The following is a 25,499-nucleotide window of genomic DNA, read 5'->3' as shown; positions in this document are numbered from 1 at the left end:
AGTGCTCGAGGCACCTGGAAGTGCGTGGATATCACCATGATGACATCACACGCATGTGTGACATCATCATGTTGATGTCCGCGTGTGTATAGGACCTCCAGGCGGGCCCTGAGATGCCAGAAGGGAAGAAGGCCAGAGAGAAAGATAGGTGCTGGCGCCCACTGATTGTCCTGTAGGCAGTGAGCTGGCGCTGGCGCCTCTCCTCCTTCCCAGTGTATTGTGGCACACCTGAAATCTCAGGAGGCACACTAGTGTGCTTTGGCACACAGTTTGAGATACACTGTTCTAGAGAATTATAGCCAAGTGATAGCAATCTTTTTTAACAGCCATGCACTGATCTTTTTTTAATGACCACACACTAATGTGAACAAACAAAAAAGGCAAGCGAGATGTCATAAAGCAGCCAACAGTCACATTTATTAGCATAAAAAGTCCCAGTATGTTTACTTGGCCTGACAACAAAGCTAAGATCCCGACTAGGACCCAGTTTCGGCAATCTGGAATGCCTTCTTTCAGGGGACAAATACCAACTTGGAATTAAAATAAGTGTAGTTCATGAACTTTGGTTGAAAACCAAAACGTGTTGGCATCTCTTGGAGCAATACTTTTGTATTTTCATATGGTTGAGTTCTAGTGGGGTCTTTTGGTAAAGCTATGCAAAAGCATCATAAAATGGTGGCAAAGCAGTTTGGAATGGCAAGTGATGTTGCAAAGTGGCTAGGTGCAGACTGTGGAGGAAAGACAGCTTTTCTGATAACTGATGATTGCACAGTGGCCAACCAGCAGAGGAAGGGCAACTTTCAAAATAGCTGGCAATTCAAAACAATTATCCAGTACTTTATTCCTATACTCAGTTGTCATTGAACCAAAAAATAATGACAAATGAATTTAACTTCTTTCTTTCCTAAAATGATATACGATCAGGAGGACTCACACCTCAATCTAAAGCTGAATGACATATTGTACTACTCAACTTCCTTCCATGAAGTAGCCAAGGGCTGGTAGTGCTACCAGCAAAGATGTGGCTGGCTCACTATAGACAGTTAATATTTTCTCAGCCCTAGTGAGATAGCCTGTAAGTACGCCTCAATCCAATTCCTTATGAAGCTGGTTGTATAGGCCAAGCTAGCTTCATTGACTCCTCCATGGCTAATGATATCAAGCCCTATATTTTGAACAACATGATACCAGACTGAGATGGGGAAGAGAACGTAGACTGCTTTCAGCAGGCATTGTCTGTCTCATTATCTTGGATCATTTCTAGCTCTGAAGGAGGAAGAGGAAAATCTGTATCAGGGGCTGGCATTGCTACTGGAGATGGGAGATCACTTGAGCTTTCACCCTTGTTTTCAGGGATCATATCTGTTGGATTAAGAACATGTCCATTTGGTTGAGGTTCACTTTCAGGTCTGTGTTCTTTTGTGGAGGAAGTTGGAGGTTCTATTGACTTCTCATTGCTGGTCATCTGACCATTGGCTTCCTGGTCCACCAGAGGCTTCTCTTCCTCTTTGGCCGGTTGTTCTACATTAACAGTGACATCCTCAAGCAAGACTGAGCATTGTCTGGACTTTCTTTTCCCAAAGAAAGTTGTCAAGGTGAGGTGCTTCCCAGCCTGATCCTTATCCTTCCCTTCTTCCATGTCTTCTGCTGGTATTACATTGTCCTCAGGGATCATGACAGGACCAGCCCAAGCATCTTCTCTCTTCTTGTGTTTTTTAATAGGAAAGCTGGTGGATCCTGATCTCCTTTTCTTCTTAGCCACACAGACGAAACAGAAGCCCAAGATCAACAGAAGGAGAATGACAAACACAATGATGAGGTATAAGTGGTTAATACCTTGTCTTGCAATGGGTGTTGTGTTTGTCAACAAAGTTGAGCTGTTCATTGTAGACGAAGACACAGACATTGGGGTAGGCACCATATCTTCCTGTTTCTTTGTGTAATTAGTGTGCTTGGTAGAACTGACACTCATTACACTTGAAAATGAGGAAGTGAATAGCTGTTCTGAAGTTGGTGTGATACTTTGGCCAGTCCTAACAGGAGAGAGGCTGTTTCCAGTGGTGATTTTGTCAAAGAACGCTGCAGAAGTAGCTGCTGGCACATCCCTGTCAACTTTAGGTAAAATAGTAATGTTTCCAGCAGTGTTACTGGAAGCCATGGTCTCAGTAGGTAATGCCATACTACTTGTTTGAGACAAATGCATCATGGAATCTGAGGTCAATGCCTGTGACACACTTGAATGCATCTTTTCAAGAGCCTCTGCTCTAACCTTAGTAAATATCTCCATGGTGGAAATAGGGTCCAACCCATCCCTTGTGGCCAAGTCTTGTACAGTAGATGGCTCAAGTGCAGAATTATATAAGCTGATGATGGTTGTAGACTCTGCAGCAGTACCACTATGACCAGTTTTACCAGCTGAGGGATATGTGGAGTTTTCTGCCCTAACCACATTAGATTCTGTAGTAGAAATATTTTTCCTCACTATTCCATTTGTCGTTTCATCACCCATCACTGACAATGACCACAAAGCGAAGAAGTTCATCACTAGCCAAACTATCTTGGCTCTTTGATTCTTTACTAACATCTCCATCATAATTCTGTCTTGGTCTTTCTGTGTATCTTTAAGGTTTAATAGTCTTAGTGATCAGGAGGTCCTCTCTCTTTTGTTCCACCACACATAGAGGAAGATATCACTCAAAGCACAGTCACCTCCAAGTGGTCTTTAAAGTGTTTTGAACCCCAGAGTGAAACCTGAAATGTTAAACAAAACAACAAATAATTATCAGTCTTCCTAGGTCACAATATAAGCTGAAAGGCAACAACAAGCAAAGAATCCAACAAAACTGCAGTAAAATGTCAAATCGAAGAACAAAACCAAAAACTGCAGGGATGGTGTACAAGACGCCAAGGGGTTCATAATAAAAATTAAAAAAAAACGTCTAAAAAGTGTCCTAAATGGCTACTTGGACGATCAAAAAGCCTGATCGTCCAAGTACCCATAACCAAAGCTGGTTTTTAGACATATCTAAAAACAGCTTAGGCCTTTCCCCTGCCTCTAAACGCACAGAGAGAAAAGAGGCGTGTTTAGAGGAGGGGAAAGGGCGGGCAGTGGGCGGGAGGTGGGCCGACCTACACCTAGGCGTACAACAGGTATAACTAAAACCGTAGGCAGGTTGCCTAGTCGACACTTAGAGCTTTTTGACTTAGACGAAGTCAAACCAGGTCTAAGTGCCGAAAAAGGGGCCGCTGAGCTGATTGTGGCTGCTGCGATCAGCTCAGCGGCCCCAGCAACCTGCCTACCCCTTCACCGCAAGCATCGCGGCAGGAGAGATGCCTCATCTCCCCTACCTCGATGCCATCACTCCTCTACCCGAACTGCCGCAACCCACAGCAGGAGAGATGCCCTATCTCTTCTGCCGTGGGTCGCGACAATTCTGGTAGAGGAGTGATGACACCGCGGTAGGGGAGATGAGGCATCTCTCCTGCCGTGATGCATCACCCCCCCCCCCTACACACACAACATCGGGGCAAGAGGGAGCCCAAGCCCTCTTGCCCCGGAACGTGCCCCCCCGCCGACTCGATATGGCTAGGAGGGAGCCCACGCCCTCCTGGCCCCAGCGATCCCCCCTCTAACAGGAATGGGCCAGGAGAGAGCCCAAGCTCTCCTGGCCCCGGCGACCCCCATGACTGGATTGGGCCAGGAGGGAGCCCAAGCCCTACTGGCCCCGGCAACCCCCTACCCCCCAACCCCCACTACAATACAGGCAGGATGGATCCCAGGCTCTCCTGCCCTAGACACAACCCCCCTCCCCTCAATGACCGCCCCCCAGAACTCCCCCGCCGACCCGCAACCCCCCGGCCAACCCCACGACCCCCCCATCCTCTTCCTCGTACCTTTCACGTTGGCCAGACGGACGGATGCCAAGCCCGCCCATCCGGCAGGCCAGCCGGGTCCAGAATGGGGCCGGATTGGCCCAGGCAACAGAAACCCCGCCCACAGGTGGGACCTGAGGCGCCTGGGCCAATCAGAATAGACCCGGGAGCCTTAGGCCCCTCCTGTGGGCCCATGTGCCTAAGGCCTCGCCCACAGGAGGGGCCTAAGGCTCCTGGGCCTATTCTGATTGGCCCAGGCGCCTTAGGCCCCACCTGTGGGTGGGGTTTCTGTCACCTGGGCCAATCCGGCCCCATTCTGGACCCGGCTGGCCTGCCGGACGGGCGGGCTTGGCACCCGTCCATCTGGCCAATGTGAAAGGTACTGGGAAGGGGGGTGGGGGGGTCATGGGGTCGGCCGGGGGGGTCGCGAGTCGGCGGGGGGGGGGGTCGATCGTGGGTTCTGGGGGGGGCGGTCGTTGGAGGGAGGGGGGTTGTGTCGAGGGCAGGAGGGCCAGGGATCCCTTCTGCCCGTATTGTAGTGGGGAGTGGGGGTAGGGAGTCGCCGGGGCCAGGAGAGCTTGGGCTCTCTCCTGGCCCATTCCTGTCAGAGGGGGGGGGTCGCCGGGGCCAGGAGGGTTTGGGCTCCTTCCTGGCCATATTGAGTTGGGGGGGCATGATCGCCGGGGCAAGAGGGCTTGGGCTCCCTCTTGCCCTGATGTTGTCGGGGGGGGGGGGGGGGGTTCGCAGTTCGACATGGCAGGGGGGCTTGGGCACTCTCCTGCCTGGATCGTTGTGGGGGGGGATTCTGTAACCGGTGTTGTTTTTGACAGACACCGGTTACAGAATCCAGCTTTTAGGCGGAGGACTGGCTCCTCCTTCGCCTAAAAGCCCTTGTATTGGACGTTTGCAGCTTAAGCGTTTTTTTGGTTCATTATGGCCAAAAAGTGTAGACGTCGTGGGGATGTACTTGTAGACGTAGTGGTGATCTGGGCGTTTGGTAGAGGCAGGCCATAATCAAAACAAGGACGTTTGTTTTGGTTATGGACACTTTCCCTACTTCTGCTTTGAACGTTTAAGGACTTAGGCCAAAAAGGGACTTAACGTTTTTTTTTATTATGCCCCTCCAAGTCTTTAATGAACAAATGTAAATATAAATATAGTCATGTAAATTTAAATATAGTCATCCAAAAGGGGCTGATGAACTGGGACCCAACTCTGTGTTTCGAAGAAACACTCCTTCCTCAGGGGTCCAAAAGTGTATCATATACAAGGAAACCCTGTATGAGCTTACACAGCTTGTTAAGTTGTTCACCATACCGCTGTTTCCAGTTGTTATCCATAAGGTTTTCTTGTATATGAGAAATGTATTAGTCCAATAAAATGATGGGCACTAAATTTTCTTTCCGCCATGCCCCATGCTTCCTACCCAAATGCAAAATATAAATTGGTGGGCTTCCCAAAGCCCTGCCAGCTGAAGATCTCTTCCTCTAGGAAGGAAGGGGGGATTTGTTCAGAAATGTTTATTAGGTTGCATAGAAGAAACACTGGCACTGGTATGGTAATCGTTGTTTGTTTTGAATTTTAAAATAAAAGAAATAAAGTGGAAATAAAGAAGTAAATAAGAAAATGGGGGTGGGGCATGGTAGAGAGAAGGCAGGACATGGCGGAGAGGGCCGGGATGGAGTGGGGTAGGGGGCGGGGTGGGGCAGGGGGCCAAGTGGACCTGTGTGCCTAGGGGCCCTCGACGAATTAAACCTGCTCTGCACCTGGCTAGCTGCTGACAGGGATATTTAGTGAGAAATAACCTCCTATCTCCCACTGAAATAGATGGATAGCTAGCTGTGGCCAGCCAGGAGCCGACCCTGGCTGGTCAAATAGTGCTGAATATTGGTCAGTAAGTAAAAGGATAGATAAATAACTGCAGCAAAAAATGTTGCAAAAATGTTATAAGCCAAGTGGTGGAAATATCCTTTGAAAAACCATTTAAGTAAGCCTCAACTAGTTATATATGCAGACGGCAACCCAATGAGTTTTTTAGCCGTTCTTAATCTGTATCATAGGCAAAAAAAAAAAACCACTACTTCTCTAAATGTAATCTTTCAAAATAGGAAAATATTTCACCACTGTGCACAGGGAACAGGAAAAAGAACCTTCAGGAAGGTTACACTTATCTTCACAGCACTTATCTTTATTGCAGTTATTTATCTATTTAGATTGTTATTGCTAGTATTGTTTCAGTAAGTAAAAGCTCAGATAATGCTGTATAGATTTAAAAGAAAAGGCAAGAGGGATGTCTTTTCAACCAATAATAAAGTCTTTATTTGAAACAAAAAGGTCCCAACAAGGATCCCAGTTTCAGTGTTTAGAAGACGCCTTCTTCAGGGGACACTTCGCTGAAAACAAACGCAGGGTCAGAACAGTAGAGACTGCCTGCAAACGGGCCTTCCCGTTGACGACTTTTTTGACCCTGTGTTTGTTTTCAGCAAAGTGTCCCATGAAGAAGGCATCTTCTAACGCCAAAACTGAGATCCTTGTTGGGACCTTTTAGTTTCAAATAAAGACTTTATTATTGATTGAAAAGACGTCCCCCTTGCCTTTTCTTATTATTCTGTTTGTATCTCAAGGTGAGGGGCTCTTCTGAATGTATACATTTAAAGGCAGATAAATTCAAAATCTTTCTACGTACCACAGAAATTACAGTTAGATAAAACAAAAGAGAGAGGAAAACTTCTTTATCCTGTATATAACATCATCCATAGAAATTTCTAGAATTTCTGTTACATTTACACTATCTAAAGAAACATCCACGAGCGGAGGTTCAACAGTTGAAGATGTATGTCTTTTAACAGGTGAGGGCAGAAAATATAATTTTTGTAAAGGAGGTAAAGACTCAGAATAATAATAATAAATTTATTATACCTCACGGTTCAGTGCAGTTTACAATAAGAAGTAAGAACTGCAAAAACACAGTGAATTTACACCACAAAGCACAGATCCTTAGGAGACACAGCATCTGAAGAAAATTCTTAAATGTAGTTTAGTATCATTTAATATGCTTTTGATAAGAAATCACATGTCTTATATAATTATAAAATTTTTCTGCCTTATGGTATAATATCTTGTGCTTGAAGTGGAACCACCTGAGTTTGTTTTACTTGCTGACCTTATGTAGTCAAATCCTCTAACTTTGTATCATATACTCCAAGTTTGGTTTCCATATCCTACAACTTCACAGAATTCTCTTGAACAGCAGAAATTACTCCTGAGCATAGATGCATATGTAGTATCACATCATACCTTAAGAGTTTATCTGGATTGACTGTGCAGGTCTTTTTCTGCCATCCTTTACTTTTGCCTCCATGTTTATTTCAACTTTTATCAAAGGGGGAATTGTAAATTCAGTTCCCTGAGTTAGAACTTCCTCCCCTCCCACTAACGGCTGCTGTAACTCATGTGCAGTTGTGCATGTCCTTCAGAAGAACGACTCAATGGCTATACTTCCCCTCCCTTGCAGGCTGCTATGTAGATTCCATAATAGCCTGCATCGCTACATGTGTCTGCTGAGATGGGGAAGGCAGTTCTGGGTGACACTTCACTCCTGAGGTCTGGGCTCTTCCTTGCACCCAAATTAGCTGCAATGCCCCCAACAATATTCTGCATATAACCAGAGACCTCAGTTTGCCGTAAAGAAAGGAGTTGTGATGGGAGAGAGGAAACCCAGGGCCAGATTCTCAAAACTAAAATTTGCCTTTAACGTGCTCACTAAACCGGTTGATTATTAAAACAGCTTTACCTTGGTCTTTTCTGAGTTTTCTGGCAGTCTCCAAAACTGTCATGCAAATGTAGTACGAGGTCATTACTATTAAAATGAGCACTCCAAGAGATTCTTATATAATTGCCGAGTGATTCTCTAACCTCCATATGCCACATTTGCGGCCACAATTTGCCAACAGGTCTGAGTTGTCGTTGCCCTGCTTTCTGATTAGTGCCTGAGTGCTAATTAGCTCAGGCACTGACAGGAAAGTAATGCTTGACAGCTCAGACTCCTCCCCCCACAAATTAAAATAAAAAACAAACAAACCCCAAATCGAAGATCGGCAGGAGAGCTGCCCATTCCCTCCTGCTGCCGAAGTCAAACATCCTTCCCATGGCAGCAGGAGAGATGCCCACTTCCTCCTGCTGCCAAAGTCAAGCACCCTCCATGACAATGGGAGAGATGCCCACTCCCTTCCACCGACAAGCAGCACTCCCTCAGAACCCCCATTGCCTTTGACAAGCCCCCGCTCCATCCCACTTACCTTATTTACGATGGCTTGCTGTAGGGATGCATGCTTTTTCCATTCTACAGGCTCACCTCTTCAAAATGGCAGGCCTTCCCCTCCCTGGTGCATTCTGGGATTCTACGGGCCCATAGGAGGGGCCTTAAACAATCTGGGCCAATCATAGCCTTAAGCTCCTCCCCAGTGCATCCTAGGATGCACCGGGGAGGGAATGGCCTGCCATTTTGAAGAGGTGGACCTGCTGGCTTGAGGGAGTAGGCATCCCTTCGGCTAGACATTTTAAATAAGGAGGAGGGAGCGGGGGTTGTTGGAGGCATGGTGGGTGTGTGTGTGTGTGGGGGGTGCTTGGCAGCAGGAAGGAGTGGGCATCTCTCCTGCTGCTGTGTATGTGTGGGGAGTGGTTGCTTGACTTCAGCGGCGGGAGGGAGCGGCATCCCTCCTGCTGATTTTTGATTTGTTTTTTTCCTAATTTTTGCGTTTATTCTGCGCATATGCTCATTGTTATCACCAGTGATGGGCACATGCACATTTAGCAAATCTTCGCTACTCTCAGCCAACTTTATTTGCATGCGAGGTTTATGGAGACTAACTTGCCGTTTTGAAATTGCTACATAAATGGCTGCGATAGCGGCCTATTGGATTTTACCACAACGTTATAAGAATCTAGCCCCCAGTGTCCAGAAGGAATCCTTTCGAGTGACTTCATCACAAAAGTCATTGTCTAAAATTTGCACCAGAAAACCTTGATAAGCCTGAAATTCTGGACTGATGCAACAAAAATGGAACTGTTTGGCCACAACTGTATATAATACATTTAGAGAGAAAAAAAAAGGGTGAAGCATTTGAAGAAAAGAACACCCATATTAAATTTATTATGTTTTAGAACTGTGTGGAAGCCGGTAGCACAGGAAATAAAGGGCAGTTATATAACTGGGTGCCACACATTAAGCACCCTGATAATGCATACTGAGTGCCAGGTCTATGACATCATCTAACATAAGAACATAAGAAGTGCCTCTGCTGGGTCAGACCAGAGGTCCATTGTGCCCAGCAGTCCGCTCACGCGGTGGCCCAACAGGTCCAGGACCTGTGTAGTAGTCCTCTGTCCCCTTTTCCTTCAGAAAATTGTCCAATCCCTCTTGAACCCTAATACCGTACTCTGTCCTATCACGACCTCTGGAAGCGCATTCCAGGTGTCCACCACTCGTTGGGTGAAGAAAAACTTCCTAGCATTGGTTTTGAATCTGTCCCCTTTCAACTTTTCCGAATGCCCTCTCGTTTTTGTAGTTTTCGAAAGTTTGAAGAATCTGTTCCTCTCTGCTTCCTCTATGCCCTTCATGATCTTATAGGTTTCAATCATGTCCCCTCTAAGTCTTCTCTTCTCCAGGGAAAAGAGCCCCAGTTTCTCCAGTCTCTCAGTGTATGAAAGGTTTTCCATTCCTTTTATCAAACGTGTCACTCTCCTCTGAACCCTCTTGAGCAGTGGTTCCCAACCCTGTCTTGGAGGACCACCAGGCCAATCGGGTTTTCAGGCTAGCCCTAATGAATATGCATGAGAGAGTTTTGTATATGATGGAAGTGACAGGCATGCAAATCCGCTCCATGCATATTCATTAGGGCTATCCTAAAAACCCAATTGGCCTGGTGGTCCTCCAGGACAGGGTTGAGAACCACTGCTCTTGAGAATCACCGTATCCTTTTTAAGGTACGGCGACCAATATTGGGCGCAGTACTCCAGATGCGGATGCACCATCGCCCGATACAACGGCAGGATAACTTCTTTTGTTCTGGTTGTAATACCCTTCTTGATTATACCTAGCATTCTATTCGCTCTCTTGGCGGCCGCTGCGCCCTGTGTCGATGGCTTCATTGTCTTGTCCACTATTACCCCCAAGTCCCTTTCTTGGGTACTCTCACTCAATAACATCCCTCCCATCATAGAGCTGTACCTCGGGTTTTTGGTTCCTACATGCAATCCTTTGCATTTCTCTACATTGAACTTCATCTGCCATCTCGCCGCCCACTCCCCTAGCTTGTTCAGGTTCCTTTGTAATTCTTCGCAATCCTCTTTAGTCTGAGCACCACTAAATAGTTTGGTGTCGTCTGCAAATTTTATTATTTCGCTCTTCGTCCCTGATTCTATATCATTTATAAATATATTGAATAGCAGTGGTCCAAGCACCGACCCCTGTGGAACACCACTCGTGACCCTCCTCCAGTCCGAGTAGTGGCCCATCACTCCTACCCTCTGCTGTCTACCCACCAACCAATTTCTGATCCATCTGTGTACGTCTCCTTCCACTCCATGGTTCTTCAGTTTCCAAAGTAGGCGTTCAAGGGGTACCTTGTCAAAGGCTTTTTGGAAATCTAAATATACGATGTCTTTGGGGTCCCCTTTGACCATCCATTTGTTAATTCCTTCGAAGAAGTGCAGTAAGTTCTTTAGGCGCCAAGATGCCATTAAAGAATGCTAGCAAAAAGGCTGTCCTAAGTTAACCGGTTAGCCAGCTATATGGGTACTGCCATTGAATATATATCGGTGGTACCTGAGTAACTCCCAGATATTCAGTGGCAATACCAAGAGAAAGGCCAGCTCTGAATATCTAGGCACAATTCAGCAGGCACTGGGCAGAATTTAACCAAATGCTGACTGCTGCCAGCTGAATATTACCCCCTTTGTTTGTCATGTATTTCCTAAAGTTTAGCATGTCCTCATCAATTAACTTTTAGGATATCAACATACCCTAAATGCTGAAAATCCACATTCAGTTCAGAAATTGAAAGTTGGAAAGAGGCTGGACATTTAAGTAAGATAACAGTTCAAAGCATATTTTACAATTAACCATGAAGTACTCACAAGAGAAAGAGATAAACATTTTGGACTGGTGGTCTTCACAGTCTTGAATATTATTGAAAATCTCTAAGAAGATCTCACATGCAGTGCTTGCAAGGAGACCAAAGAATATTTAGAGCTAGAAGAGTTTGCCCAGTATTCAGCTCTATGTAACAGGCCAGCTAGCCCAGTCATTAGCTATGTTGCATGACAAAGCTGGTGAGCGCCAGTATTCATTGGCTGACCAGCTATGTTTAATGCCCAGATAGACTTGCATAAATTGCAAGTCTATCTTTGGCCACTATGACAGCTGGACAGTCAATAAATATTGGCTTAACCAGCTATGTCAAAAGTAGCTTTAAAAAACCAGAAATTGAATGTTGTTCACCAGATATGGCCTAGCATTGAATTTCTGGGTTCCCTGTGGACTGTGGGATATAGCCAGGCTGCCTCCCACAGTCTGAATATCGAGTTCAGTAAGAACAAGCAAGAGCAAGAAGACTCTGGAATTCATTGCTAGAGAATGTGGTAAAAGCAGTTAGCTTAGCAGGGCTTAAAAAAAGGTTTGCCTAATTTCCTAAAACAAAAGTCCATAAGCCATTATTGAGATGGCTTGGGGAAATCCACTGCTATTCCTAGGAAAAGCAGCATAAACTATGTTTTACTCCTTGGGATCTTGCCAGGTACTTGTGACCTGGGTTGACCACTGTTGGAAACAGGATACTGGGCATGATAGACCTTCGATCTGTCCCAGTATGGCAATTCTTATGTTCTTAATGTTTACATACTGTTATTTCTACCAAATAAAGTATCAGAAAGTACTGAAAAAGGGTTTTCAAAAAGTTTTTTCACCTGCCATATTCATTGTTTTTTTTATTCTGAATCTATAAAAATTTTAAACAGAGTAACTGTATTAAAATGTGCAGAAGGATGTGCTTTAATTTGAAAATGTACACATACTATTATTTTAATTATTCATATTTGTATTTGGTGTGTAAATGATAGTACCTACTTTAGAAAATGACTCCAATATTGCCATGTGCTTCTGTGGATATTTTTCATATAAACAATTTGCTTTTGCTTACAGGGGCCGGGAATATCCATCCTAAACTGGTATTCTATAAAAGGCATTCTGCATGGATCGCCCTTTATAGAATGTTAAGCTTAGCGTGGATCTTGTGCCTAACTTTGAGTGCAACACTTAATGCCTGCTGAAATTTGGTGTAAATGCTGGCACACAATTAATGTCAGTTGGGCGCATAAGTGACCCTATGCTATAACATTGCATCTAAATTCAGGGAACGTCCCTGACCCGCCCATGCCTCTCCCATGGCCACACCCCCTTCTAAGTTGTGCACTATAAAGATTTAGGCACGTGTACTGTATACAATCAGGCACAGGGCAGATCTGTGAGTAAACCCAAGTAAGTGCCAATTAACACCACTTGTTATTGTTAATGGCTCATTATCATAATTTGCATGAAGATCTGGGATGAATGCCTAAATCTGGGAAACACATTTGCCACATATGTACAGAATCTGGGGACAGACATCTTGCTTGTTACACAGGAATACAGGAAACAGTTTCTTGCTCTGAAGACATGAACACTGGAATTAGGAGCTGTCTGGTTTTTTGAGAGGTCCTTGTAGGTTTGGTGTGTTTTCATGGTAAGATATTTGTGTTTGTCGATTCATTACAATTAGACACATTTCATTTGAGTGAGAAGAAGGGATGAGAAAATGAAGGGAGTTATAATATAAATTGGCTCAGGATTTTGGTATAATTATTCCTTATTTTCTTCAGAGCATCTTTCTTCAATTTTTTTCTCTCTTTCCATAATGTGAACTTTTGGATGTAATTATCTTTTATGAAACAAATTATCCTTTTCTTTTATCTTAATATTGCTGTGAGATTTATGTAACACTAAGTTGAATATTCTAGATGAAATACCCGATTGTGCTGGTATGATTAACCCCCTCTTCTGCAAAACCGCACTAGTGGTTTTCAATGCAGAGAGCTGTGCTGAATGGCCTGCGCTGCTCCCGACGCTCATTGAGTTCCTAGGAGCATAGGGAGCAGCGCGGGCCATTCAGCGTGATTCCCCACACTAGAAGACGCTAGCGCAGTTTTGTAGAAGAGGTGGTGAGTTCCTATGAGCATCGGGAGCAGCGCGGGCCATTCAGCGTGATTCCCCACACTAGAAGACGCTAGCACAGTTTTGTAGAAGAGGTGGTGAGTTCCTATGAGCGTCGGGAGCGGTGCGGGCCATTCAGCATGACTCTCTGCGCTAAAAAACGCTAGCGCGGTTTCGTAGAAGAGGGGGTAAGTTTAAAGAATCTTTATTCTGGATCACAGAAAAAATAGTACTTCAGGAACCGAATCAAGGAAGAATACAGCATCGTGAGAAACACACAATCATTCCCAAAGCTCAAAGAGCCAGTCATCCCCCTCCTTCCATCTTCAGATATTGGTATGACTAAAACTAATAAATCTTAAATTACACAAAAGTTACTTTGAAAATAAAGAAAATGAAAAATGAAGATTTGACTGTGCATGACAAAATATGGTGGAAGCTTTGGTCCTGAATATTATTCTAGAGCAGGAGTAGGGCACACCGGTCCTCGAGAGCCATATTCCAGTAGGGTTTTCAGGATTTCCCCAATGAATATGCATTGAAAGCAGCTCATGCATATTCATTGGGGAAATCCTGAAAACCCAACTGGAATACGGCTCTTGAGGACCGGAGTTCCCTACTCCTGATCTAGAGAATCACAGGGCTCTATGCCACTTAGACCCAGGGTCACTGCATAACAAAAGCAGAAGATGTATCCACTTATCATTATGCTCAATATCCAACTGAGCTATCTATTTAGGAAAATTATTGGTGTACCATGGGCTAAAAAAAAATAAATATTGAGACCTGATTTCATTCCGTTACCACTGAATAACTGCCGGTAACCAATAAACTACAATGAAATGTGTCTCAAAACTCTCTCAGCCTACTAAAACTGGAGCACATGACATTAGTGTTATTATACTACACAGCACTAAGCTTGCCAATTTACCCCCTCCTTTATAAAGCCATGCTAGCGTTTTTAGCGCCGGCTGCTGCAGTAACAGCTCAGATGCTCATAGGAATTCTATGAGCGTCGAAAAACGCTAGCACGGCTTTGTAAAGGAGGGGGGTTAGCGTCCAAACATAAGAACATAAGAAGTTGCCTCCGCTGAGGCAGACCAGAGGTCCATCTCGCCCAGCGGTCCGCTCCCGCGGCGGCCCATCAGGCCCATTGCCTGAGCAATGGTCCCAGACTATCCCTATAACCTACCGCTACTCTTATCTGTACCCCTCAATTCCTTTATCCTCTAGGAACCTATCCAAACCTTCTTTGAAGCCTTGTAACGTGCTCCGGCCTATCACAGCCTCCGGAAGCGCGTTCCATGTGTCCACCACTCTCTGGGTGAAAAAGAACTTTCTGGCATTTGTTTTAAACCTGTCTCCTTTTAATTTTTCCGAGTGCCCCCTTGTACTTGTGGTTCCCCATAATCTGAAAAATCTGTCCCTGTCTACTTTTTCTATACCCTTCAGGATCTTGAAGGTTTCTATCATGTCTCCTCTAAGTCTCCGCTTTTCCAGGGAGAACAGCCCCAGCTTTTTCAGTCTGTCAGTATATGAGAGGTTTTCCATACCTCTTATCAGTTTAGTTGCTCTTCTCTGGACTCCCTCAAGTACCGCCATGTCCTTTTTGAGGTACGGTGACCAATATTGGACACAGTACTCCAGATGCGGTCGCACCATTGCACGATACAGTGGCAGGATGACCTCCTTCGTCCTGGTCGTGATACCCTTCTTAATGATACCCAACATTTTGTTTGCTTTTCTTGAGGCTGTGGCGCACTGTGCCGACGCCTTCAAAGACGTGTCCACCATCACTCCCAGGTCTCTTTCAAGGTTACTTGAAATGGCTTCCACTCCAAGTTATCAGTGCTCCCTCACCATCTCTCCCCTTGCCTCTCAACAGCACCACCATGAGCATCCCTACCCTTTCCTTCACTTACAAAAATGTTAGGGATATTGTTACAGGCGGGATTGGCCCTAACAGGGAGTAGTGGGCCAGCAGGAGCAGTATTCAGTACTTGTAGCTGGCATATACTCATAGGTTTGCAGTAGTCCTGGCCCCTCCACTCAACCCCCCTCCCCCACCCAGTTCACCTATTCTCTCTGAAAGGAAGCCAACGTTTAAGGAGCAACTAGGATCACCATAGGGCCTGTGAATGCATTGAATCTATGACTACTGCCTCCACCAAGGTGAGATGATAAGTCAGAGGAGGGAAAGACCCTTTTTTCCATTTAGGTTGGTGCTCAGATTATCGTCCATTGCACTGCCAGTCAGCCAGTTTTGTTGTATAGTAGCAGGTTTGCAAGCTTACATAGTACAAGAGGAAAGGAGAAAGAGGGGACACAGAGGAGATAAGAGAAAGTGCAAAGGGGTGAAGAGGAGGAGAGAAAAGGCAGAACCTGACCGCCGTCCATCTCATACCTGTCTCCACTCCACCCTCTCCACATTAGTCAGTTCTCAATGCAACCCTCTTTTCGGCCATCACTGTGATGATGAATAGTTTCAGACTTTCATGCTTGTTAATCTCCCAAGATGATCAGCAGGAAGCATTAGCTGTCAGATTTGGAGTTGATCGCGGTCACATGCAGGCAGAGAAGAAGCTGAGCACTTGGCTCCCAAGCGTGGGGGGTTCTCTGAACTTGCGCAGGAGATAACCTCCTGAAGTAGAGGATTCCTGCCTAATGCCAAAGATTTAGCAGGTTTTAGAATTGGGTGGAGTGAATAAGGAATGGGGAACCTAGGCCAGTTCATTACTACAGAGAGGAAAAGCTGGGCCTTAGTGCAAAAGAGCACAAGTAGAAACTATGCGAGGGAAAGAAGGTGGCTATGGTTGTGGTGGGGACTAAGAGTCAAAAAGGGAGGCTAAAATCTAGCAGAGGAAGGAAGCAGGTTATGAAGCATTTTCTGGAACATATAAAAGCACTAGAAATGATCTTAATACAGGCAGCCACCACCAAGGTGTGTCTCTTCCTGTGTCTTTCACTTTACCTTGAAGAGAACTTCTAGCTGCACAAAATGTACATTGGTGGGTGCTTGCATTAGTCCTTATCAGGTGTATCAGAAACTCATGAGATTTCTTTCATATCTATGCCCCACCCTGCCTACACATAATCACAGCTAATGCAGGAGGTAATTCTTTATGTGGTACACACGATCACAAGGGTGACTGCGTGTCCTGCTTTATACAGGCCAGTCTTTTTTAAATTTGTATTTCAAAAAAGTAGATATCTATACAAATACATAAATAGCATATCATCATAAGAAAAAGCATTGTGTTAAAAAAAAAAACAACAAACCTGACAGGTCAATGTATGGAATGAATGGAACACTGTCCCGGAAGAGGTGGTGGAGACAGAGACTGTGTCTGAATTCATGAGGGCCTGGAATAGGCACGTGAGATCTCTTAGACTAGAGAGAGGAAGAGATAATGGTTACTGCGGATGGGCAGACTAGATGTAACTGCTAAGTTTCAAAAGCAGTTACAAGAGGCTGCAGAAAAGTTCTCAGCCCAACCAAGAAGAGAATGATGTAGAGCCTTGAAACATACAAGTTGTTCCACACTTTCGTTTCATTTCATATCATTGAAACAAAAAGTGTGGAATAACTTGAATGACTCATGGCTCCACGTCATATATGAAATGAATTGAAAAGTGTGGAATAATTTGTAAGATTCATGGCATCACATCATTCTCTTCTAGGTTGGGTTTAGAACTTGTCAGATGCTCCTTGTATGCAATCAACTAATAACGTGTTTTTTAAAAAATTCTGTGCAGGTTATCAGATATATTTTGGCTGGATAATTTTATCTCTGCCAAATTTTATCCATATAAGATCAGGAGGGGGCCAGGAGCAATTCAAAAACAGGGTTAAACTTATCTGGATAGCAATGCCATCTTAAAAAAGAATAAGTTATGTATTAGTACTTCCTATTCAGTGGTCCTCAGGATGGCTCTGTTGGATATTGGGCATAATGATAAGTGAATAAATCTTCTACATATTGTTATGCAGTGGCCATGGGTCTGAAGAGCATAGGAGCCAACTTTTCAAACTGATTGGAGGTACTAAACCCATTGGAAATTACTTCTTCTTGGACACAGTTCTTATGAATTTGTTCAATATTGGGGGTGCTCAAGCACCCACATAAGGATAGCCTTACTGCATCAGACCAATGGTCCATCAAGCCCAGTAGCCCGTTCTCATGGTGGCCAATCCAGGTTACCAGTACCTGGCAAGAACCCAAAGAGTAGCAACATTCCATGCTACTGATCCAGGGCAAGCAGTGGCTTCCCCCATGTCTTTCTCAATAACAGACTATGGACTTTAACTCCAGGAAATTGTCCAAACCCTTCTTAAAACCAGCTACGCTATCCGCCCTTACCACAACCTCTGGCAATGCTTTCCAGAGCTTAACTATTCTTGTAGTGAAAAAAATATTTCCTCCTATTGGTTTTAAAAGTATTTCCCTGTAACTTCATTGAGTGTCCCCTAGTCTTTGTCATTTTTGATGGAGTGAAAAATTGATCTACTTGTACCCATTCTACTCCACACAGGATTTTGTAGACTTCAATCATATTTCCCCTCAGCCGTCTCTTTTCCAAGCTGAAAAGCCCTAACCTTTTTAGTCTTTCCTCATACAGGAGGAGTTCCATCTCCTTTATCGTCTTAGCCACTTTTCTTTGAACCTTTTCTAGTGCCGCTATATCTTTCTTGCGATAAGGAGACCTGAATTGAACACAATCCTCTAGTAAGGTCACACCATGGAGCGATACAGAGGCATTATAACATCCCTTTTTAAATAATTCTTAGCATCTTGCTTGCTTTTTTTGGCCACCGCTGCATTTTGGGAGGAAGGTTTCATCTACAATGACACCCAGATCCTTTTCTTGGGCGTTAACCCCCAAGGTGGACCCTAGCATCCGGTAACTGTGATTTGGATTATTCTTCCCACTGTGCATCACTTTGCATTTGTACAATTAAATGCCACTTAGACGCCCAGTCTTCCAATTTCCTAAGGTCTGCCTGCAATTTTTCACAATCTGCATGTGTTTTAAAAACTTTGAACAGTTTAGTGTCATCTACTAATCATCTCACTCGCCATTCCAATTTCCAGATCATTTATAAATAAGTTAAATAAATAGCACCCACAGAGCTGGCCCCTGTGCTGAAGAACACTTTATGACTACTGTATTTGGAATGACCATAGGCAATGGTCTCCCAAGGATCTTTAGAATGAGCGCACCACTCAGCTCATTTTATCTTTGCTGCTGCCCTCCCCCCTCCCCCAACCGCTAGCTAACTTAACACATAATGTTATATTGGTTATTTTTTATTTATATTTCTCTTTCCACAAGGCAAACCACAATATAACAGTCATAATAAAGCTCTCCAAGGAAACAAATCATATACTGAAATAAAATCTGTACTCTCCTACCCCCACTTGGCTACTCCCTCATGCCATCCAGTTTCTGTGGAGAATACCGATAGGACCAAACTTCCCCCACGTTTTGTCATGCATGTTCAAATTTATTTATAATTTTCTTTGTTTTCAAAGCAACTTTCGTGTACTGTAAGATTCTTGTTTTAGTTGAAATGTCTTTTATTGTTTTCAGTCATACCAACGCAGTCAAGTATTTCAACCAGAGTATTCAACCTAGGGCTCCTTTTATCAAGGTGCAGTAGGCGGTTAACGCGCGGAATACCATGCGTTCAACCGCCTGCCACGCTAGTCGCTAACGCCTCCATTGATGAGGCGTTAGTTTTATAGGCTTGCCGCGGGGATTAGCGCGTGATGAAATATCTGACGCGCTAACCCCCTTAGCACGCCTTGATAAAAGGAGCCCTTAGTCTTTCATTAGAAAATCTCCACTTTCTCCCCTCTTTCCCACTTCCCTTTCACCTTTTCTGTCAAAAACTGAAAAATGCTGCTGGGTCAGATTCCTATTGAGCAGTGACAGTGAATAGAAGTCCTTGCCCTGAGGCTAGCAAGGGCACTGAATCATAGCTCACAAGCTGAATGATTCCATCAGTAACAGCTATAGCTGGGTGAGGGTTTCTTACTGCCCCAAAGAATCATGCCCTTGGACAGCTCTGCCCTCCCCCCCCCCAACCGATACCAAGTCTGTACAAAGGAACCAACTTTTTTTAAATGATTGAGGGTACTAAACCCAAGGGAAACTACACCATCCATGGACACAGACAAGGAGTCTGCTCAATATTTGGGGTGCTCAAGCACCCATCGAACCCACAAATCTGGCTCCTATGGTTCTGTACATGCAATGGATGCTTTCTCCCAAGTATTGAGCATATTCCTTCACTGTGCCAAGGAAGGGGTAATTTGGTTGGGTTTAGCACTCTTAATTTTTTTGAAAAGCTGATTCCAATTTCGATTATACCCCATTAGTCCGACCATATTTAAGGCAGGAATAGCAGCACTTGAGAAAAACAAATTCCTGATTCTTGTGACCATTTGCTCTGTAACACCAGCTGTGAATTTCTGGTTGCCCATGGTGAGCTTACAATTGTAACTCTTGCAGTCTCAACACAACCCATATGTGTTGTGTAAACAAGAACTGCCCACTTCATGGGCACTGCAGACCAGATTTCTGTTGCTACTTCTCTTTCCAGTTTCAGATCCGGTAATGAAGTAATAATTTTGGGCAACAGCTTTCATATGCAAATATCACTTTCCCAAAAGAGCTAGTGAGATCCATGGCATATTTGGACAACACTTTGGGCAGGATTCACTAAACCTCCAAACTGTGCACGATCCGTTTCCTATTGCTTGCAGCCTCCTGTCACTGCTGTCAGGGCTCAGCCCAGCCCAGATCTCTCTTGCCTGCTCCCGGACTCTCCTGCTTTCTGCCACCGTTCCCTGCAGTGCAAGCCCATGGTTTTAAAGCAGGCCTGCACTGCGGGGAATGACGGCAGAAAGCAGGAGAGTCTGGGATCAGGCAAGAGAGATCTGCCCGACACCCCCCCAGGCTGCGATCTCTCCTGCCTGCCCTGCTCTGCTCTGCCGCGCATCCCCCCCCCCCACCCTGGAGAAAAAAGCAGGAGGGTGTTAAAACAAAAAAGACATTAAAAAAGAAGTGCAGCGCAGCACTCCCCCCCTCCGATTGGCACGGCCTACCATGACACGGCCCGGCCCACCCCTGACACGGCACGCCCAACCCGACACCAAAGTTGGGAGCAAGAGGGGCGCTCGGTCCCTCCTGCTCCTAGGCTTCCCACTCCCCTGGCCCACCCCTGGTCGGCCCATGCGGTTGGGCACCGGCCCACCCACCCCGGTACCTTTATAATTGTTGGGAGCAGAAGGGGTGCCCGGTCCCTCCTGCTCCTTCGAGGCAGGCTCCTCCCCCTGGTCTCCGGCCAGCCGCCGCCCCAATAGCGGCCTTAGGCCCTGCCCCAGCGCATCATTTACATAGTAACATAGTTACTATGTAAATGATTTGATGCACGGGGAGAGGCTTAAGGCACTGATTGGCTGAAGCGCCTCAGGCTCCTCTCTTTGGAGGGGCTGGGCCCCTCAGTCAATCAGGGACTTCCTTAGGGAGGAGTCTAGGGAAGTCCCTGATTGGTCATTGTTTTGGACCATTGTTTTGGGCACGCATTAATCTGCAGCGCGCGCTAAAAATGCTTGTGCAGCTTAGTAAAAGGAGCCCTTAGTCCAGTGATTTTCCACTTTTTTTGTTTTGTCAGAAAAATATAGAATGAAAAAAGTGGGCTGAAAACTTTTCAGCGGCCCCTCGTAAGACTGAATGGTTTTATACTGGACTGTTATGTACACTGCTTAGATTTTATCACTAATAATAAAACCCTAAGCACGCATGTGCACTTCAAACTTCATGTTCCCTGCGTCCGTGATCTATAACTCCATGCCAGTAGAACGCTACTGCATGTGGAGTTTGGTGACCACAGATGCGGAGAACATGCCGGCGACTCCCCCCGCCCGCCCTCACTCACTCTAAGGCGCCCTGCCAGACAACAAACCGCCGCCGCCGCTGCTGCTCTTCGTGTCTGCCCTCCTCTTAAAAGCAGCCTGCTGAGGATCGCTGGCCGGCTGTAGCGAACCTCATAGGCTGTTTTCCACCTCGGTAGCACGTTCCCTCTGATGCAATCCCGTATGTCAGAGGAGGGGCAGGATCGCGTCAGAGGGAATGTGCTACCGAGGTGAAGAGCGGCTTGTGAGGTTTGCTACAGCCGGACGGTGATCCTCAGCAGGCTGCTTTGAAGAGGAGGGCAGACGCGAATGAAGAGCAGCAGCGGCGGCAGCGGTTCATGCTGGTGGGCCAGAAGAGACTAGGAAGCCGGGATGGAGGGAGGGTAAGAATGGTGGTTTGGGAGCAATACAGGCAGGCAGGGGGAGAGGGAAAGTGGGCTGCTTTGGGGGAGGGGTGTGCTGGGGGCAGACAGCAATCATGCTTTGCTCTGGGAGGGGGGAACAGAAGGGGGCCCTGGAGCAGGCAGGCATGGCATAACAGGGGGCCAGGGGGAGAGGGAAAGGGGGCTGCTTTGGGGGAGGGGTGTGCTGGGGGCAGACAGCAATCATGCTTTGCTCTGGGAAGGGGGAACAGAAGGGGGCCCTGGAGCAGGCAGGCATGGCATAACAGGGGTCAGGGGGAGAGGGAAAGGGGGCTGCTTTGGTGGGAGGGGTGTGCTGGGAGGCAGACAACAATCATGCTTTGCTCTGGGAGGGAGAGGAGGAAACAGAAGGGGATCATGAAGCAGGCAGGCATGGCACAACAGAGAAATACAGGCAGGCAGGGGGCCAGGGATAGGGAAAGGGGGCTGAATTGGGGGGAGTGGTGTGCTGGGGGACAGACAGCATTCATGCTTTGCTCTGGGGGGGGGGGAACAAAAGGGGGCCACGGAGCAGGTAGGCATGGCACAGCAGAGAAATACAGGCAGGCAGGGGACCAGGAAGAGACACAGACAGAAAAAATTACAGACAGATAGGGGGCCAGAGAGACAGACAGAAAGGAAGACAGACAGACAAACAGCCAGTGTCCAAGGAAAGAGAAACAAAGGAAAAAAAGACAGACAGACAGCGGCCAAGGAGAGAGAGACAAAGAAAAAAAGACAGACAGGCAGACGCGGCCAAGGAGAGAGAGAGAAAGAAAGAAAGACACACACACATCTATTCTAGCACACGTTAATGTAACGGGCTTAAAGACTAGTATTATTATAAAATCAAAGTAGTGTACATAACAGTCCAGTATAAAGCCATTCAATCTTACATAGTTATACTATACAATTTAAAACATTTATCTATAATAATAATCCTCTAAGCGCGCATGCGCACTTAGGAGGATGTGGGGACCTGACATGTGCTGTGTCCGTCCGTGGCGGCGGCTTGAGGTGCATGCACCACAGCACAGCCAGCGACTCCCCCCTCCCGCCATCACTCACAGCCAAAACCTTCTCACTGGCTCACTCACCGCCAAAACCTTCCCACAGCCCCCTTCCCAGCCGTCACGTTTAAATTCATAGAGAAGCGCTATACTGCGCTACAGCTAGCCTCGCCGTCTTCTGTCCACTGCAGCCCGCCCTCTCTGACTACTTCCTGTTTCCGCTAGGGTTGGCTGCAGTGGATAGAAGACACCGAAGACAGCGGTAGTGCGGCGCAGCGCTTTTCTGTGAATTTAAACACGGTAGCTGGGAAGGAGGCTGCGGTTAATGCTGCTGCTGCACAGGAAAGGCCGGGAAATGCTGCTTCTGCACAGGGAAGGGTGGGAAATGCTGCTGCTGCACAGGGAAGGGTGGGAAATGCTGCTGCTGCACAGGGAAGTGTATGTGTGTGGGGGATATGCTGCTTCTGCACAGGGAAGGCCGGGAAATGCTGCTCCTGCACAGGGAAGGGTAGAAAATGCTGCTGCTGCACAGGGAAGGGTGGAAAATGCTGCTGCTGCACAGGGAAGTGTGTGTGTGGGGGAAATGCTGCTTCTGCACAGGGAAGGCCGGGAAATGCTGCTTCTGCACAGGGAAAGGTGGGAAATGCTGCTGCTGCACAGGGAAGTGTGTGTGGGGGGGGGAGGGAAATGCTGCTGCTGCACAGGGAAGTGTGTGTGTGTCGGGGGGGGGGGAATGCTGCTTCTGCACAGGGAAAGCCGGGAAATGCTGCTGCTGCACAGGGAAGGGTAGGAGGGAAATGCTGCTGCTGCTGCACAGGGAAGTGGAGGGGACGGAGAGGGAAAGGGGGCCTGTGAGCAATCTTGGTTTGCTTTGGGGGAGGGGAGACAGAAGGGGGCCATGGAGAGACAGAAAGACAGGCAGGCAGGCAGCGCATTAGAACAAAAGACAGACACACAGAAAGACAGCAGGCAGGGAGAGAGACAGAAAGAAAGAATGACAGACAGGGTGCCAAAGAAAGAACCAGAAAGAAAGAACAGACAGCGGGAGGGAGAAAGAAAGAAAGGAAGAGAGAGACAGGGGCAGGGAGAGACACAGAAAGAAAGAAAGACAGACAGACAGACATATATTCTAGCACCCGTTAATGTAACGGGCTTAAACACTAGTTTAATTATAACAATCTAGGTTAATATAACCTTTTTTTCAAAAATCCTTTCATGGACTATCTCCCCCCTCCCCCCTGTTCTAAGGGCAGATCCTTCTGCAGCAGTCTTCTTTCTTCTAGGTTTTGGCATGAATCCCCATCATTTCTTTTCCCCTCCCTCCAGGATCACAAACCTACCAATTGGTTCAGGTTCTAATCTAGCCCTGACCACTCTCATCAACATAAAACATTCATCTTTTGCTGAACCTCACACATGTTTCAAACTGCTGCAAAGCCCTTGTGAAGTTGTTTTGGATGTAAAATCATAGATGCACTTGACTGTTGATTTCATTTATCAAGGTGGTGGGGACAGAATAGCTACCCAAAAACTTTAAGCTTTGTCATTTAGGAAGGCATCTGCAACTGAAAGTCAGATGGGCTTAAGGGCTTGTTCCATTTTGAATTTGTGGAAAAATGCTTAGTATTTAGGTCAATAAGAATGCTACTGTATCTTACTTTCTACTACCCTGAGACCTCTGTTAAAGTCTAAAGATGTTTTTCAGCACAACCCAAGTTTTCCCAGTAATCAATATGGTGGTTCTGGTCCTTACCTTATCAGCTCCAAATGCCTTTTTCCTCTGGCCGATCCTATTAACTGATTTCTTATTCCTTTAATCAGAATGGGATTTTTTTTTATTCGAAAGCAGGTTAAACCACCGTACAGCAGGCACTCAGAAAAGTCTCTCAGTGACTGGCTAAGCCACAGCAAGACACAGTCAAAAATGTTCTTCCTGTTGGGTTGCTAAAGGCTTTTGACGATTCAAAGAGGAAGTCAATAGCTCACAGAGTGCTTCTCATGTGGGACCCATAGAGAGATAGAAAAATAGACAGACTTACATTCTCTGCCCTATTCTCTTTTTACATTGTGACATTACAGAACCTGTTTGTTCTTCAGCTGGATCCCTTAGGGCCAGTTCAAAGTGGTATAAGTAGGCAGGCTGGCCATCAGTATTAAGCAGCACTTAACTGGCAATAACACTGAATACTGGCAGTATGTGACCATCTTTAAAAATTGGACAGGAGAGGGGTGTTACAGGCAGTGGCACAGTAAGGGGAGGTGAGGGGGGGGATTCACCCTGGGCACCATCTTGCTTAGGGCACTGGCACCCCTCCGCCTCTCCACACCCCTCCCTTCCACTTCTCCCCCTACCGCGCATGCATACCCTTCCCTTTCCCCATACCTTTTTAACTTCAGTGCGAGCAACCACCAACTTGCTGCACGCGTTGGCTTTTCTGCTCTCTCTGACGTCACTTCAGGGAGGGCGCTTTGGAAGTGATGTCAGAGAGAGAGCTGAAGCTGATGTCCCTGATTGAGGCTCCTTCCTAAGGAAGTCCCTGATTGGCTCAGATGCCTTAGGCCCTTCCCAAGGGAGGAGCCCAAGGCATCTGAGCCAATCAGAGCCTTAGGCCCCTCCCTGTGCATCACATGATGTTCTGCGGAGGGGCCTAAGGCCCAGTGGCGTAGCGACCAGAGGAGGAGCAGGAGGTGTTTTCGGTACCTCCTGCTCCCAACTTTGAGGTACGAGCACCGGGGCCTGGATAGGGAGGGGGCAGTGCAGTGGCAGGAGGGAGTGGGCATCCTTCCTGCTGTTTTTTTCAGGGGAGCGGGTGGGAGCCATCATGGCAGGAGGGAGTGGGCATTCATCCTGCCAGTTTTTTGGGGTTCAGGGGTGCTAGCACGGGAGGAGGGCTTTTTTAATGGGACAGATGGTGCGCATTTAAGTATTGCAGAACATCTGTTTCATTAAAAAAAAAAAAAAAAGCAGAAGCCCTGACAGCAGTGACAGGAGGCTGCTTCTCCTGTTACTACCGTTCTAGGATTTAAAAGCAAACTAGATGCACAT

At 46.4% G+C, this 25,499-nt stretch overlaps 1 protein-coding gene across 2 annotated transcripts; it reads right to left on the bottom strand.

Moving 5' to 3' along the window:
- Nucleotides 1–395: 395 nt before the first annotated feature.
- SPN (sialophorin) lies at nt 396–24,335 on the bottom strand. 2 transcript variants are annotated; one of them, XM_033944415.1, is made up of 2 exons: nt 24,207–24,335; nt 396–2,751 (listed from the first exon to the last, which is right to left on the bottom strand). In XM_033944415.1, the coding sequence occupies exon 2, from the start codon at nt 2,591–2,593 to the stop codon at nt 1,223–1,225; it is 1,371 nt and encodes a 456-aa protein (XP_033800306.1). In that variant the 5' UTR covers nt 2,594–2,751; nt 24,207–24,335; the 3' UTR covers nt 396–1,222. The 2 variants fall into 2 exon arrangements, with proteins under 2 accessions (XP_033800306.1, XP_033800305.1); XM_033944414.1 differs by lacking the exon at nt 24,207–24,335 and adding an exon at nt 8,172–8,269.
- Nucleotides 24,336–25,499: the final 1,164 nt, after the last annotated feature.

Source organism: Geotrypetes seraphini, chromosome 5 (genome assembly GCF_902459505.1).
Source record: "Geotrypetes seraphini chromosome 5, aGeoSer1.1, whole genome shotgun sequence".
Taxonomy (NCBI): domain Eukaryota; kingdom Metazoa; phylum Chordata; class Amphibia; order Gymnophiona; family Dermophiidae; genus Geotrypetes; species Geotrypetes seraphini.
Note: the sequence above shows the minus strand (reverse complement) of the source record. Positions and strands in the feature narration are given on the sequence as shown.

What these genes read in the sequence shown, in the direction of transcription:
- SPN (XM_033944415.1), bottom strand. Translation starts at nt 2,593, where the DNA reads ATGATGGAGATGTTAGTAAAGAATCAAAGAGCCAAGATAGTTTGGCTA.